At 40.8% G+C, this 15,583-nt stretch overlaps 1 protein-coding gene across 1 annotated transcript; it reads right to left on the bottom strand.

The window, feature by feature from the left end:
- Window positions 1-187: 187 nt before the first annotated feature.
- On the bottom strand, window positions 188-13,779 carry pif1 (PIF1 5'-to-3' DNA helicase homolog (S. cerevisiae)). Its single transcript, XM_072669135.1, has 12 exons — window positions 13,213-13,779; window positions 11,857-11,986; window positions 10,496-10,621; window positions 9,818-9,971; window positions 8,336-8,450; window positions 7,526-7,632; window positions 7,091-7,230; window positions 5,691-5,797; window positions 5,519-5,606; window positions 4,633-4,778; window positions 643-834; window positions 188-241 (listed from the first exon to the last, which is right to left on the bottom strand). Exons 1-12 carry the CDS (start codon window positions 13,777-13,779, stop codon window positions 188-190), a joined length of 1,926 nt encoding a protein of 641 aa, XP_072525236.1.
- Window positions 13,780-15,583: the final 1,804 nt, after the last annotated feature.

Here is a 15,583-nt window from a genome sequence, read left to right as displayed (position 1 = left end):
TTTATTAAATAAAGTATTAAAAAAATTAAAATTGGCATCATTTACAAAGTATGTAGATAAGAGCCACACGACACAGTCGTCATAAAAGTAAAGCCATGATAAATTAATAATAATAAGGACAAGATCACAGTACAGTTCCTTCAGCTCATGCACACAGTGCACAGTCATACGAGGTCGTGACGTTTCCTCACCAAGCTTCATTCTCCTGGTTGCTTTTCCTCACAAAGTCACCCATGGAAGACTGCAAGAGATTAAAAGTAAAGTGAGGAGGCTGAAGAATAATTTGCGGCATAAAACTGATGTTCATGTCATGCTGGTAGATCCAAATGAGCTCCAGATCCATCAAAAGTGACATTTTAACCTTTTTAGGCAAAGCTGTATTAGAAGTATTACACACGCAGACGTGAGGCAGCCTGGAAAATCAATATCTAGTGACGGTCAAATGAATTCTGAACGCCGGATTAAGTCAAGGGACGCATGCGATCCATCCTGCTGTTTTTCAAAGAGCTCGGTTCCTTTACAGCAATTTAGAACGGTCCAAATTCACTTAGCCAAATCGAGGCAATCTCTCAGTCTGGGACAGTGAAGGGCGCTGGTCAAAGCCGCGAATGAGGGCGAGCGGGAGATCAAGGTGGCACTGACCTGCATGAGCAGCCTCTCTTTCCTCAGCTTCTTATAAAACTGAAGCACGTCCTGGTTGGCCTGGACCACTCTCGGATCGAAGTCCATCACGCGGAGACCCTCCAAACTGCGGGCCCGAGATAGAGCCACGTAGGCCTGACCGCTCTCAAAGACCCGAGCCAGGGAGATCTCAACACAGTCCAGAGTCATGCCCTACAGATACAACACAGACGTACGGACAGATGGACTAAATGCATGTCAAAAGAACAAACACACCCTATAACACCAGTGCATATCTAGATAACGCATACTTACTGTCCCCTTACAGAGCCTGAGGGACACTGTGTGGAGGGACACCAGGGGCCCCGTCCTACACCCTGCTTACACCCCACCAACAGTATTTCCACTTCTTCCTCCTGGGTCGTTTAAACAGCAGCGCTGCTTGTGAATATATGATCCACGGGCAGCGTTGCTGTTTAAACAAGATCACAATGACTGACATTTTACACACAATGAGGATCTTTTCATCCATGTTTTTGTGGCAGTTTACTTGTATATACACCTAATTTACATTCATTTACATTGCTACTGCTGCTATTTACTGTCATTTCTGTACTTCAAAGTTACACTCCAATAATGGCCCTATAAACATTATCTAAACTGTGATGTAGTTTTTAAATGTATAGACATTTTAAACTACAAGACTGTGGTGTTTTAACTGTCTTATATAAAATAAATTACACATGCACATATTTATTTATATATATATTTATATATTATATTAAATATATATAATATATATAAATATATATAATATTAATATTATATATTAAATATATATAATATATATAATATATATATTAAATTATATATATATAATGTTTTAAAATATTTTTTTTCTGCTATTTGTAGGGACTTTTGTTTGCTTGCATTACTCATGTAATTACCTCATTATTATAGTCACTGTCCAATGAAAAACATGTAAACATATTCTATGTGTAATAAAAAATAAAAAATAATATATATTACATAAATAAAAATAATAATAATAATAGATAGATAGATAGATAGATAGATGTCCATGTAAAACGATTGTATTCCAGGTAATTTTGGAGCTTTTCTATTGGTCCATTCATCCAGAAGTATCTACAGTGTACAGAACAGCAACAGGCTTCAAATGATTGACAACTAAAATGGAGATACTATTTATTTTAGGTTTTTTTTTGTAGTTTTTTTTAATAATTGGACAGCAGCGATATAAACATCTCGTCATTTAGGTCCTCCTCTATCTGCAGGCTGACTAAACGTGCTACTAAACAAACTTTGTATTACCAGTAATAAAGATCAATTAGTGGCAGGCACAAAATCAATCAATCAATCCCACACAACCCTGATTACTTCACTATTAATATGACTTCCACTGCTGAATCTACTCCCACCACATGATCACTCACTTCTGACCACCCCCTTCCCATATGCCTTACTGGTGTTTTGGAAGTTGGAACAGGCACAACGCAACAGTAAAGCCTGTTAATAGAAACCCAATTAAAACTGAATACAAAGGATCTCGCACAGGAACGGCCCGTCCAGGTCCACAGGGACCAGTCTGCAGCAGCTGACTGCCTCTGAACAGAGCGAAACACTAGACGACATCATCATCATCATCGCCACAATATGTTCAGACAAGCTCAGTGACGTTAATGTGATATCATATGGCCTACTCCTGCTCGCAGCTCAGCCACGCCGCTGAAAAGAGAATCAATAGGACAGTATTGAGCCCAAACACTGATTGCTGTCCTTCCTCCAGTAAAGGACATAGAATTTTCTCTACCGCATCCAGCGCCTCAGAGCAAGGCCAGGGGATCAAAAACTGGTATTAACAGCTTAATCTCTGCCTTAATTACTGAGAAGCTCGATTACGCTGAGCTACATGTACAGACTGCTCTAATGGAGGACCATTAGCAGTGATGCTACACCGGCTGAGTGGTGGCTGTGGGTGCAGTGGGTTCTAACTGAACCCCCTAAAAACTGAATCACTGCTGAGGGAACGAGACCCTAGTTTGAAGCAGTTCTATGACTGGGATGGCTTCCATCCAGCAGCATCTGAGCAATTTCACATTTTCCCAACCCCCCGAAAAAGCAGATTCCAGACGTCAGTAGGGTGAAGAATAAAATAAAGGAGACCCATCAGATGCTGGAGGAGTGATTTCAGTGTGAAAGAGTGGCTGACTAACCGAGAGGAGCTTATTTAAGATGAGTCACAGGACACTTAAGCCCACTTCACATTCATCCGAAAAGACAGCAGCCACTCTAAAGAGACACTTTAGAGACCATTACTAAAAAGACGGGCTACTAAAAACTGTAATGCCCCCCACCGCCCACCCTAAAAACAAAAAAAAAACCAAAAAAAAAAAACAAACACAGGGACATGGTCAAGCATGGTCCTCAGCATACTGTTCTAACACACCCTTGTGGGACTTGCTGTACCCACTTCTGGCCATCTCCAGGTAAACAGTAGGGCTGGCCAGTTGGACCATGGCTGTGTCCCAAATCACATACTACCACAGCATGTAAATATGTTCATCCTGCTTTTGTTGGAGTAACTGTCTATTGTCCGAAAAGGCTTTCACTATATTTTGGAGGAGCATTCAGCACCCCCCCCCCCTTCAAAATAAATATAAATAAATAAATAATAATTGGTGGGGTGATGATCACCTCATCTCTCAGACTCATCCCAAAAGTACTGGATGGAGCTCCACCATCCATAAGTCCAGAGAACACAGCTCTTCCACTGCTCCACAGTTCAATGCTGGGGGGCTTTATACCCCTCTCTATAGCCCACGCCTTGCATTATTAGACAGCATGTCTATGTTTATCTGCTCCAGAGAGTCCTATTCTTTTGGCAGTACTTCTCTACAGGGACTAGACAAGCTGTGTGTGCATTTGCACATCTGTGTCAGCAATGGGTGCAGCTGAACTTAAAGTAGCTGAATGCATTAATTAGAAGGGGTGTCCACAAACATTCGGACATTTAGATGACGGCTGATACACTAACTCATTTGACGGTAGTGAAGATCCAGTTTTAATTATTATTATTATTTTTTAAACTGTTTGTTGTCGACCTCTTGGCTTAGAAGGGAATCATTTCTGAGAGAGTTCTGCTGCTGCATGTCTTCATTTATATTGACTGGATCGATCGATCGCCCAACCAGAGGTCGTCTAACAAACTTCATTTGAGCTAATGCAGGTTATGGAGCAACACTGAAGACGGCCCCAGGGATTCCCGAGAAGCTGGTGCGCGTGATCTATGAGGGAATGTTAAGCAGCAATAAAACAGACGTGGGTCTGGAAACGAAGGAGAAACGTGCAACGAAAAAGGTCGAAACGTCTGCTGTTGTTGGAGACAGAACATACAGTTCAAAGCAAGGAAGTTATGCATAAACCAATTAACTCCAAATAATTTGACTTTTTCTTATCATTAACAGCCTGGTTTAAAATCGTTATTTAATGAACCTATTCAGTCTACAGATTGAATGGATTTCCATTTTCACTGAAATTATAAGGGCAGCCAATTAGAACAGAGCATATTTGCATATTTCTGCCCTAAAGGGCACAATGACACAAACAGCCTGTTGAAAACGGATTTATTTATTTTAAAAAAGATCAATAAATACAATTTTAGATTACATACAATTATATAAAATATATATAAATTAATAAAATATTTCCATATATACATATTTTTAAAATTAATATTTTTTTAATCAACGAATAAAGTGTATATAAACACATACATATTTTAATTACATAAAATTATATAATTTTTTTTTTTTACATTTTTTAAATTTATAAATATTTTTTATCATCAACACATAATATATTATTTATATCTTTATAAATATTACAATTAATTAATTAATTAATTAATTAATGAATGAATGAATGAACACAAATCTAGGCCCTTTAAAGGCCTCCAGCAGGACTAGTGTGTAAACTGGGCTTTAGACTCACCTGACTCTTATGGATGGAGATAGCCCAGGCCAATTTTAATGGAAGCTGCTGTCGACTCAGGTACAGCCCTCCTCCGGTCTTAAACATCCACCGCTCTCGCTTAATGACCTCCACAGCCCCACACAGGAACCGCACGCGGGGGAGGCCTGCATGAGAGGGAGTCATGGAAAAGAGGAGCGTTAGGATAAATATGTGGACCAAGGGAGTGGACAATAAGGTCAGTTTACCTGGTTATTGTCCACCATTTCAGCAGCACTCCTTCAATAATGTAAAGCCCAACTGTGAGGGCTCGTTCAATCTGATGTGTAAAGCACATCACCCAACAAAGCTTCTTTGTTGCTGTAATCAATATTAGCCGTTTCCATAGTGACGCAAACCGTGTGCTCCACACACTGATCACTGTGAGCAATGTAAACCTGCAGCTCACACACTACTGTTAAATCAGTTAAAGCAACAATGCGTAGTCATTCCCACTCCGGGACGGAGCGCTGCTGCTGCTACTGCACTATGGAGGTTTGGTGGTGGAGCTGCAGGAGGAGAACCTCTCTCCAGAACTGCTGCTGTGTAACACTGCAGAACCCATAGAGTCATATTAGTGTAAAATCCTGTAGTGTTACTCTACCACCTCAGCCCACATGCTGCTCCACCTTCAGATCAAGATTCTGGACTGTCCATGAGGGGGCACTCAACAGTGATTTGTATTTATAGCAGTGGAGTAAAAGTGAATTACACTCCCCAACTGCAGGGGGAGTCCAAGAGCAAAAAAAAAAAAAAAAAAAAAAAAAAAAAAAAAAAAAAAAAACACCACACCACCATTTTTTTTTGATTCAGTGACTCAATCCTGCTGGAAATCCAAACAGAAGCTACAAAGCCCATGTAGCAATACCTTGGCTTCCAAGCAAGAAGTCCACCACCACTCCTCTCGCGCCATTCACAAGCCCCCTCTGCACGTCCAGATTCTTGGTGAGCATGACCTAAACAAAGGAACCCCTTTAAATACAGTTCTTTAAAACATTAAACTTCATGAGTTCACTTCAGGGAAAGTCAGCAGCTCCTACCTGGGCTCCGACTTTCAGCTGCAGCATTGCCCCGACTGGACTTTGTGCATCAATGGTCTTCACCAACATGGGGTCGCTGTCCACTGCCTCAAACCCTCGCAAAGGCCCTAGAACACACAGCAGAGGGTGCACTGAGAGATAAAGGCTAAACAGACCTTAACATGTACCATGAATATGCAAATGTGAGGAATGGCATCACAATTCACCTTGAGTGGACTGCACTTCCGCATCATTTTTAAAACTAATTAAAATGAATAATCAATAAATTACTTTTTTTCTTAGTAATAAATTAAAAAAAAAAAAAAAAAAAGAGACATGGACATCAAAAACATTCACAGAGGCATCTTACATTTTTCAAAAATTAGCATTTTCATGCTCATGTTTATTTAATAATTTTTCTTTACTCTTAAAAAATACAAAAATAAATAATATATATATATATATATATATATATATATATATATATATATATATATATATATATATATATATATATATATATATATATATATATACATATACACACACACACATTTTATATTATATATACACACGTCTCGAAATGAGGGGTGTTCGGGTCAATTTCTGGCATATTGCTACGTATCTTGGCGACGGAAAACACTGGAGGAGCTCAACTGACTGAAAACTGTAAACCTAGGCAGACGACAACAGTCAGACGTTCGTTGCTATCTTGGCAGTGAATTGTCAACACAGGCGCGTGCAGCAGCCTGATGCTCGTACACCCCCCCCCACGCTTTACACCACTGAAATAGCAACCCGCCAAGGTCAGTCTGACCTCACCTGGCTCTTAAAGGGATGGCGAGCGACACACTGATGGTTTATTATTGCACGTTACGCCCAAAACAAACACACCCCTATGATTAATTAAAAGACTTAGTACATGACTTTTGAGCGGTTGATCTTTTCCTGTCGTTACCATAGCAAAGACAACGACACGCCCCCTAAATCAAGCTGCTCGGTTGACGGCTTGCTAATGATCGCTAAAATAGGGCCCCTAAAGTATAAGGGGTCAGAAGACCAACAACAGCAAAATACATAGCATCCCAATACAAAGACTATTAGGATGCTAAACTTTAATTATATATAAAAACTGCTGAACTCATCTTCACGCTCCAGAATGTACCTGCAGCCCAACATAAGCTGAGCTCTACTGTGGTGTAAACAACCGGTCCGACTTCCTGCTGGAATTACGTTCCTCAAACAGGAAGGTTGCCAGGATTGAAGGTAACCACGGCAGCCACACATGCACACCCATCATAACACTACCGGATTCACAGCGCTATACTTAGAATGTGAAGACGTCATGGATTATCATCAACACCTAAAACAGGGCGGTGTGTGTGTGTGTGTACACAGCTTGACACACACATAACACAAACCTGGTAACTGCTTGAGTTTGTTCTCATTAGTGAGCTCCACGTCGTCCTTGTGTGTGCACAGCCTGGTTGCCAGGATACCGTCCCTTTCGATGCGGTTATTGGCGCTTTTCAGAAGCTGGGAGGTGACTTCCTCTGTGACTCTGTGGACACAGGTACCTAGGGGTCAATGTAGAGCTAGGAAAGGTCAAAGAGGTTTTTTGATCCAATAGGAAGAGGGGAGGAATATGCCTGGAGGACAGGACTACTTAATATAAATTTAAAAGTTTTATTATTATTACTACTACTACTACTAATAAATATTCACACACACACACACACAATTGTTATTTATCTTATAGATGAATACCTCCCCCCCCACCACTACAGCCACGTCTGCAAAGAAGCCACAGGGTGGCCAACTGCACAGCAAAAAACAATTAGCCATGTTGATGGTACCTGCCCACTCGGACAGCCTGTAGGAGTGAAATGAAGGCCCGGTCAGTCTGCCTGCGAACCTCGGTCAGCTCCATGTTCACGTGGATACACTTCCGCCAGCTCCTCGCCTGCAGAGCACAGTAAAAGGAGTAGTTAGCAGTTAGCCTCCAGCATGGCCCTACTGGAGAGTAACAAAGGGGATTGAATTCACACCATTTTATCCAGACTAAAAGAGGCTAGGTTTCCAAATTCCCCCAAGTTTTCATCCACAGATCAGCCGTAACATTAAAACCACCCACCTAATACTGCATAATACCGGCCCCTCTTGTGCTGAGAAACAGCTCTGACCCATCAAGGCATGGACTCTACAAGGGGTCCTGTGGTATCTGGCACCAAGATACTAACGTTAGCAGCAGATCCTTCAAGTCCTGCAAGTTGTGAGATGGGACCTCCATGAGAATCACAGAGAGCCTTGGGCACCCATGACCCGGTCACCAGTTCACCAGCTGTTCCTCCATGGAGCACTTTTGGTAGGTACTGACCAGGAACACCCCACAAGACCCGTCTGATGTTTTTGAGATGTTCTAGACGACTGGGTCAGAACACCACAGTTTGGTTCTTGTTAAAGTGTCTCAGATTCACCTTCAAGAACTGACTGTTCCCTTCCTGCCTAGTATGTAGATCCACCCCTTGATAGGAACCATAGGAACTAGATCAGTGGTTTTAAAGTTCTGGCTGATGGATGTGGATTTGCTCTTCAGGCCCCCAGTATTCATATTCCAAAGCTTGCCATCTGGGTCACGTTTATATAAACACTTCATGACTCCATACCTGGAAACTGAAACTGGTTTTCTCCTTGCCTTTGGTGACCGGAGGAAGCTGGAGGAAATCTCCACACACGATCAGCTGGATCCCTCCAAACGGCTCGGTAGACCTTCGAATGGACCTTCAAGCACCAAACCACAGAGATAAATACCTTCAACCACCACGTTCAGAGAACATGAACAAATGGATAGTGGTGTATGACTTCTAGCGATGCTCTTCAGGCAGCATGAGGTGGTTAATGATCATTAAATAATCAACTCAAATCAAACTGAGTAATCTGGCCGTGACGCCGGAACTAAAATCATCCACCCCAAAGCAACAATTTGCCATCTGGTAGCCATTTAGGAGACATACCTGAGTACATAAAACCTGTCCATCAGCCACTACCAGATGACAAGTCAACTGTAAGCACCATGGAACTAGAATAGGCCCCAATATAGAGCCCTGTGGCACTCCACAAAATCTGGTAAACTATTAACAGCTGTACGGTAGTTCACAATTTTGAGCTTATGCTGAAAAAACAAACAAAACAAAAAACATATTTGTAATAAAAGATTGAGCGTAAGGAACCTTTAACCCCCTTACACGCCCAAGATTCATTATTCAGTTATAAGTTCTAAAGCAAAAGCTACCGTACAGCCGCTAATAGTGTATCAGATTGTGGGGGGTACAACAGGGCTCTATATTAGGGCCTATTAAAGTGATGTACTAATTATAGTGCCAATAGTGGCAGTTTGCTGATACACTGTGGGTATCGAACCCACAATCCTGTCATCAATAGCCATAATAATAGGCATAAGGAGCTTTTTTTGAACTGCAGTTGTCAATTCAGAGCTTTAGGGTCAACTAAGGTTCTGATACCTGAAACACTATACATTTTTGATATTGTGATATACACTGAGGAGGAGGAGCTACAGTCTCTCATTAGGGTGAATATTAATAAGGCTCTAAATGTAGGTATTGTGATATACACTGAGGAGGCGGAGCTACAGTCTCTCATTAGGGTGAATATTAATAAGGCTCTAAATGTAGGTATTGTGATATACACTGAGGAGGAGGAGCTACAGTCTCTCATTAGGGTGAATATTAATAACGCTCTAAATGTAGGTATTGTGATATACACTGAGGAGGCGGAGCTACAGTCTCTCATTAGGGTGAATATTAATAACGCTCTAAATGTAGGTATTGTGATATACACTGAGGAGGCGGCGCTACAGTCCCTCATTAGGGTGAATATATATTAATAACGCTCTAAATGTAGGTATTGTGATATACACTGAGGAGGAGGAGCTACAGTCCCTCATTAGGGTGAGTATTAATAACGCTCTAAATGTAGGTATTGTGATATACACTGAGGAGGCGGAGCTACAGTCCCTCATTAGGGTGAGTATTAATAACGCTCCATTAGAAAATGAACTAAATTAGTAAATTAGACTGATTTCAAATGAACAAAAAAATTTTTTTTAATAAAATAACTCCTCTACATGCCTTGCGATGGCTTCAAGCTTATCAAAGAACTGGGCCTCCACCATGGAGATTTCATCAATGATGAGATGTTTACACCCGGTCCAGTGCTGCCGGACACCGGGCCGCTGGGCAAGCTCCAGACACTGCTCCAGAGGGGCCGAACCAGAGCCGATACCTACAGACCAAGAGGAACAGCCAAACAAACAGAGAGATAATCAGATACAGCATCCCGGTCAGTTTATTACTGCTTGTAGACACCGGCTCCTAAATATTAGTGCTGAATGCATTCAGCCTCATGAGAGCATCGGTTTGAGGATTAGGTCTGCTGCTCCAACTCATCCCAAAGGTATCATGCCATAGAGCGCACTTCCACTGCTCCACCGCAGTCCAGCACCCTTCTAGCTCACTATTACCACTGGGTACGGGGAGTTCAGGCTCATGGGCAGCTGCTCCAGAGAGTTCGGCTCTATTCATCAGTGGCTTTTCTATGGAGATGATACAAGCTGTGCGCGCACATGCCCAAGGCTACAGCACCGTTACACACAATTTGTTTGCTTGTCAGCTGGACAGGAGCTCTTTTCAAACCACCACATCAATTATACATGATTCATATTACAGTGAAACATCCTAGATCAATAGACGTAAACAACCATTTCATACAAAGGATCTCAGGAAGACAAATCCTTAAATGTCCCCAACCTGCAAAATTGTGCAGCGTTGTCCCTCCTATATGACACGCGGCAACACCTGTGCTGGCAGTAGCGTACGTGCTTTTTGGAGGCAAGGATCCCACTATCCTCTTCAACAGGAAAGACTTCCCTGTACCTGATCAAAGAAACACACGTTCATAAACGATAGAAATCCTGTCAGCATTATTTAAATAAATAAATAAATAAATAAATAAAGCATTATGCAGATAAGCATCTGCTTCCCAATGAAAACCATGCATGCCCATATGCATTTATATTTATTATTTATATTATATTTTATTTGTTATCATTTATCATATATTTTATTTTTATTTATTAAATTTATTTACATTTTTTAAAAATAATGTAGAAAAATAAATAATGAGAAATACATTTATTAAACATTGTTGCCCTCTCCTGTAAAGTCACCATTCTGGAGATACTTGCTTTTCACTGGACAGCGACATAGAAATATAAACATAGAGTAGCAGTCAAAAGTTTGGACATGAGCCCTAAGCAACATTGGTTGAATGAGCCCTAAGCAACATTAAAGATTTGATCCAAATTTGAACCATATTTTGGATTTTAAGGCACTGGGGGCACATGGGTACGGGCCAATCGCTGAGGGGAGGTGGGGTAGGCTTAAGTTGTAGGCTGATCTGAAAGGAGCTGATTGGGTCATATAGACTATTATTTAATCTTTTGCTAAATGGGTAAAATGTGCAGTGTGTGTTTTAATGTACATTAACATATTGTAACTGCACAGATATACAAACTGTTAGTGCCCCCCCCCCTTTTTTTTTAACACCAATAATGAAGGGGGAAACTATTGAGGCTATTAAATTGTGCACTTTTTAGATTTTTATTAGTTCACAAAAAGTTATACTGTGGAATTAACGGCATCAATCCTGCACAAACTTGAAGGATGAAGACCTGGAATCAGTTTGAGGGAGTGGAGAGAAGCTAAGACCTGTGTGTGTGTGTGTGAACGATTTGAGGAACTTTGAGTTTATCAAATAATTTAAATAAAAGGTTACTTGGCTAAGAAAATGAAATAAAACAAAAAAACAAAACCAAAAACACAACATATACATACATACACACACTAATATATATATATATATATATATATATATATATATATATATATATATATATATATATATATATATATATATATATATATATATATATATATATATATACACACACACACACACACACACACACACACACACACACACACACACACACACACACACAATAAATAAATAAATATAAATAAATATAAAAATAAAATAAAACAAATAAACAAACACACTAACTGCAAAAGCAAGCCCAACCGAGTGCCATCGTGGTTACAGGACATACCTGCACTTCCAGTGAAAAAGATATTCTTTCCACTCAAAACAGCGTCGAGAACCGCAGCTTGTTCTTTGCTGAGCTTCCGCGCCACTGGCAAAGTCAGGACAGGCTTTTTGTTCGGGTGGAGAGCTTTTACCTAGAACACACAAAGCAAGCATTTCACCTCAGGAGGAGAAGGTCGGTCTCCGAATTTAATGATGAGCCCAAACGGATGCAGAAGGCCTGGCGTTAACATTCCAGTGGAAATTAAGCAAGAAGTGATCACTGGACACGCATTCAAAAGGCCAGGTGTGAACGGCTCTGCAACGGTCAGGTCAGCAAAGACATGTGTAAAGGCCAAGTGTGAACAGGTCATCCACCCACATGTACATGATTGTGGAGAACATTCACCATGACATTACACCTCCATGTTTACAGATATACAGTGGTGGGATACACGGCATCAGTGAGCACATATGCACATCTACTAAAGATTAGTGAAGAACTGATGATGGAATAGTGTAGTTAGCACATCGCTAATTGGTGGGGTATAAGCTTCCAGTTCACGCCATCCTTAAAGCTCGAATTTTAGTCACTGCTACCATGTAAAGGTGCTCTCTACCCACTAGGGATGTACAATGATAGCAGATGTAAATTGGTGTTTGGCAAAAACTTCTTCCTAAATCAAGGCTATTAAAATCTCCTGTTTTTGTTGGAGTAACTGTCTCTACTGCCCAGGGAAGAAGGCTTTTTACTAGATTTTGGAGGAACACTGCTGTGAGGATTTGATTGCATTAAGCAACGAGTGTTAGTGAGGTCAGAGCATTCACAATCACCACCCCACTTCATCTTCCCCAACTTATCCTAAAAGTACTGGATGGAGCTCCACCATCCATCATCCCAGAGAACACTGTTCTTCCACTGCTCCACAGCTCAATGCTGGGGGGCTTTACACCCCTCTATAGCCCACGCCTGGCATTAGACAGCAGGGTGCCAATAGGTTCATGATGATGATCTGCTCCAGAGAGTCCTATTCTATTGGCAGTACTTCTTCTCTACAGGGACTTAACTTAAAATAGCTGAATGCATTTATTAGAAGGGGTGTCCACAAACATTTGGACATTTGTATGTAAAAAATATGAATATTCCCTTATCTTCCAGAGCTGTGATTGTTCTTTACTAAAGAGCCAATCACAATCTTTTTTTTTAAGATGTAGAGATGCTCCGATGTGGAATTCTGGGCTATTGCCTATTATCAATATTTTTCAGTACTGATTGATTGATAAATGAATGAATGAATGAATGAAGCATTACAGCTCACAGCGTACTCGCCACATGAGCACTGCTGTAGTGACCAGAGTACCATGTGGATAGTCATCTTACCGGGCTTGTGTCACAGTCTGTCCTCGGCCTTTTGACCTGCTGTGATCCTCCAGCCTTATTACTGCTACTGGATCTCACTGAGAGACCCTTCAGCTGCAGGGGCGCGTTCACTTTGCTCCGCAGCTCGTTGGCTTTCTGCACGTCCTTCTGCTGCAGGGGGCTAATTGTGTTAAAGGAGCGTGGTAGGGTGGCCTTCAGCCTGGCCCGGTCACTCACAGGCTTATGGTCACGCGAGGCTTCATGCTTTATGCGCAAGGTCCGGAGAAAAGTGCACAGGCCATCAGGTGGGCAGTCCGAGATGAGCACCTGTGTGCCCTCCAGCTTAACCGTGCACTTGCCGTCTTTGGCGAAGCGGGTGAACAGCTGGAAGTCTCGCAGCATGAAACTGTCAGTGTGGCCTTTGGCTCGGTCATGGATGCGCAGCACCAACTCCTGATGCTCATCCCGGCCCAGCAAGACCGCAGCAGAGCGCACGACCTGCCTCTTCATTACGTGGCCAGAGGAGGCGCTCACGCGCTCCACCGCCACCGCGCACTGCAGCTCTGGAAACTCCTGATCTCTCATCATGGTGGCAAGTCTGGAAGAAGCAGAGTAGTGGTTAATGTGGGTAGTTCATAATATGTCTGATAATATTTGAACGGATCGGGCATTGGCTATTTTAATGGGGTTCTCCTTATCATCTTCTATTCACTCGTCTCCCTCCATCATCAACGCCTAGCTACAAACCTCTTCTTTCTGAATGCCATCATTCTCTTCGGGAACCATACTGTAACGCATCCTTGGGTAACATGAAAAGTGCCAAGAGGTAGGCATCCTAGGCCTACACTGTCTAAAGTCTAGGCTAGAATGTAAGCCTAGGCTCAAGAAGTTACTTTTTTTTTTTTTTTTTTTTTTTTAATATGGTACATGTGCCATCAGCTGACCTTAATATGAGTTCCAGGCCTTTATAGAGGTTTAGTTTAAATTCCAGAGGAAATTTCCTACTATCTCGTTGGAGTAATGAAGCTGAGCCCAGTCAACCTTAAACTAATGGTATTAGTCTAAATTTAAAAAAACAATAACTGAAAATTATGTGACCAATATTTCCTATAATTCAAACTGATCTGATGTATTTATTGAATCAGAGCCAATTTATAAGCTTGGTAAAATGTATATGTACTATCTGGACAAAACTATTGAGACACCTGCTTATTCATCACTTCTTCAGTAAATCAAAGTTATTAAAAAGAGCTAACCCAGCTATTGTTGGAATAACCGTCTCTGGACAATACACTGGCCTGGATGACTGAAAACATGCACATACAATCTTACATGTGACAACACTTAATTAATTAAGCCAATTACACCTTTTTAATTAGAACAACATTATGTTAAGTACAAAATATACAAGGGGCATAAACAGACAACACAACATGATGTCAGTTTTTAATACAACCTATAAAAAATTAGGTCATGACAGGAGGTTTTCTGGTAGCTGATGGTCTATGCTGGTCTTTAGAGGTCAAGGCAGCTAGTTAAAAGGATGGTCATCAGGGGCAAACAAACCCTATACTGGCAAGTCAGATGGTTAGGTCAGTTAACAAGCTTGGCTTTTGGTCATTAAGGAGGTCATACTGGTCCACCACATTGGTTCAGCTTGTTTACCAGTTTGGATCATACGAGCTTATACTGGTCCACCAGCCAAACCATCTAAACCATTAAACAAAATAAATAAAAATAAATAAATAATAAATAAAAAAAAAAAATAATAATAATAAAAACACCATACAGGCCAAGAGGTTCTCTGGTCAACCAAGATTATATTATATATAAATTATAAACATTAGAAAACCAGTTAACGCTCTTTTAATATGCCAGACATCCAATACAAAGGAAATCTGTTAAATGATAAATTATGGAAACGTCGTTTAAACGTTGTAGCTAACATTATTCCTCATATAATCCACGGGGTTATTAAGGGAACTGTCTAGAAAGATAATTATCGTTTAATCCGAATCTCTCGCTAGCCTCGCAAAGTATGATGGGAGTTGTAGTTTATCGATGCGCCTTCTCCGATCTGACTGCATTAAAACACCCAGCGTTTGAAACTACAACTTAAAAGCAAAATAAATTGATTAAAATTACATTAGTGTTATTTACCCAGACTCGACCAGCGTCCTATTTAAACACAGAGAAATCACAAACAGTCGGAACAGCGAGCACGAACCATAACAAACAACCACCGCAGCAAACACGGACCTGCATGAAGTGCTTAGCATTTTTAATATTAAAATAAATAAAATACATACTTTAAAAATTAAACAGCCACCCACGAGCCGCATATTTCTAACATTAGGGTTAATTAAATAAATAAATTGAAACTCACGCTTGA

The sequence above is a fragment of the Salminus brasiliensis genome, chromosome 23, assembly GCF_030463535.1.
Source record: "Salminus brasiliensis chromosome 23, fSalBra1.hap2, whole genome shotgun sequence".
NCBI lineage: Eukaryota > Metazoa > Chordata > Actinopteri > Characiformes > Bryconidae > Salminus > Salminus brasiliensis.
Note: the sequence above shows the minus strand (reverse complement) of the source record. Positions and strands in the feature narration are given on the sequence as shown.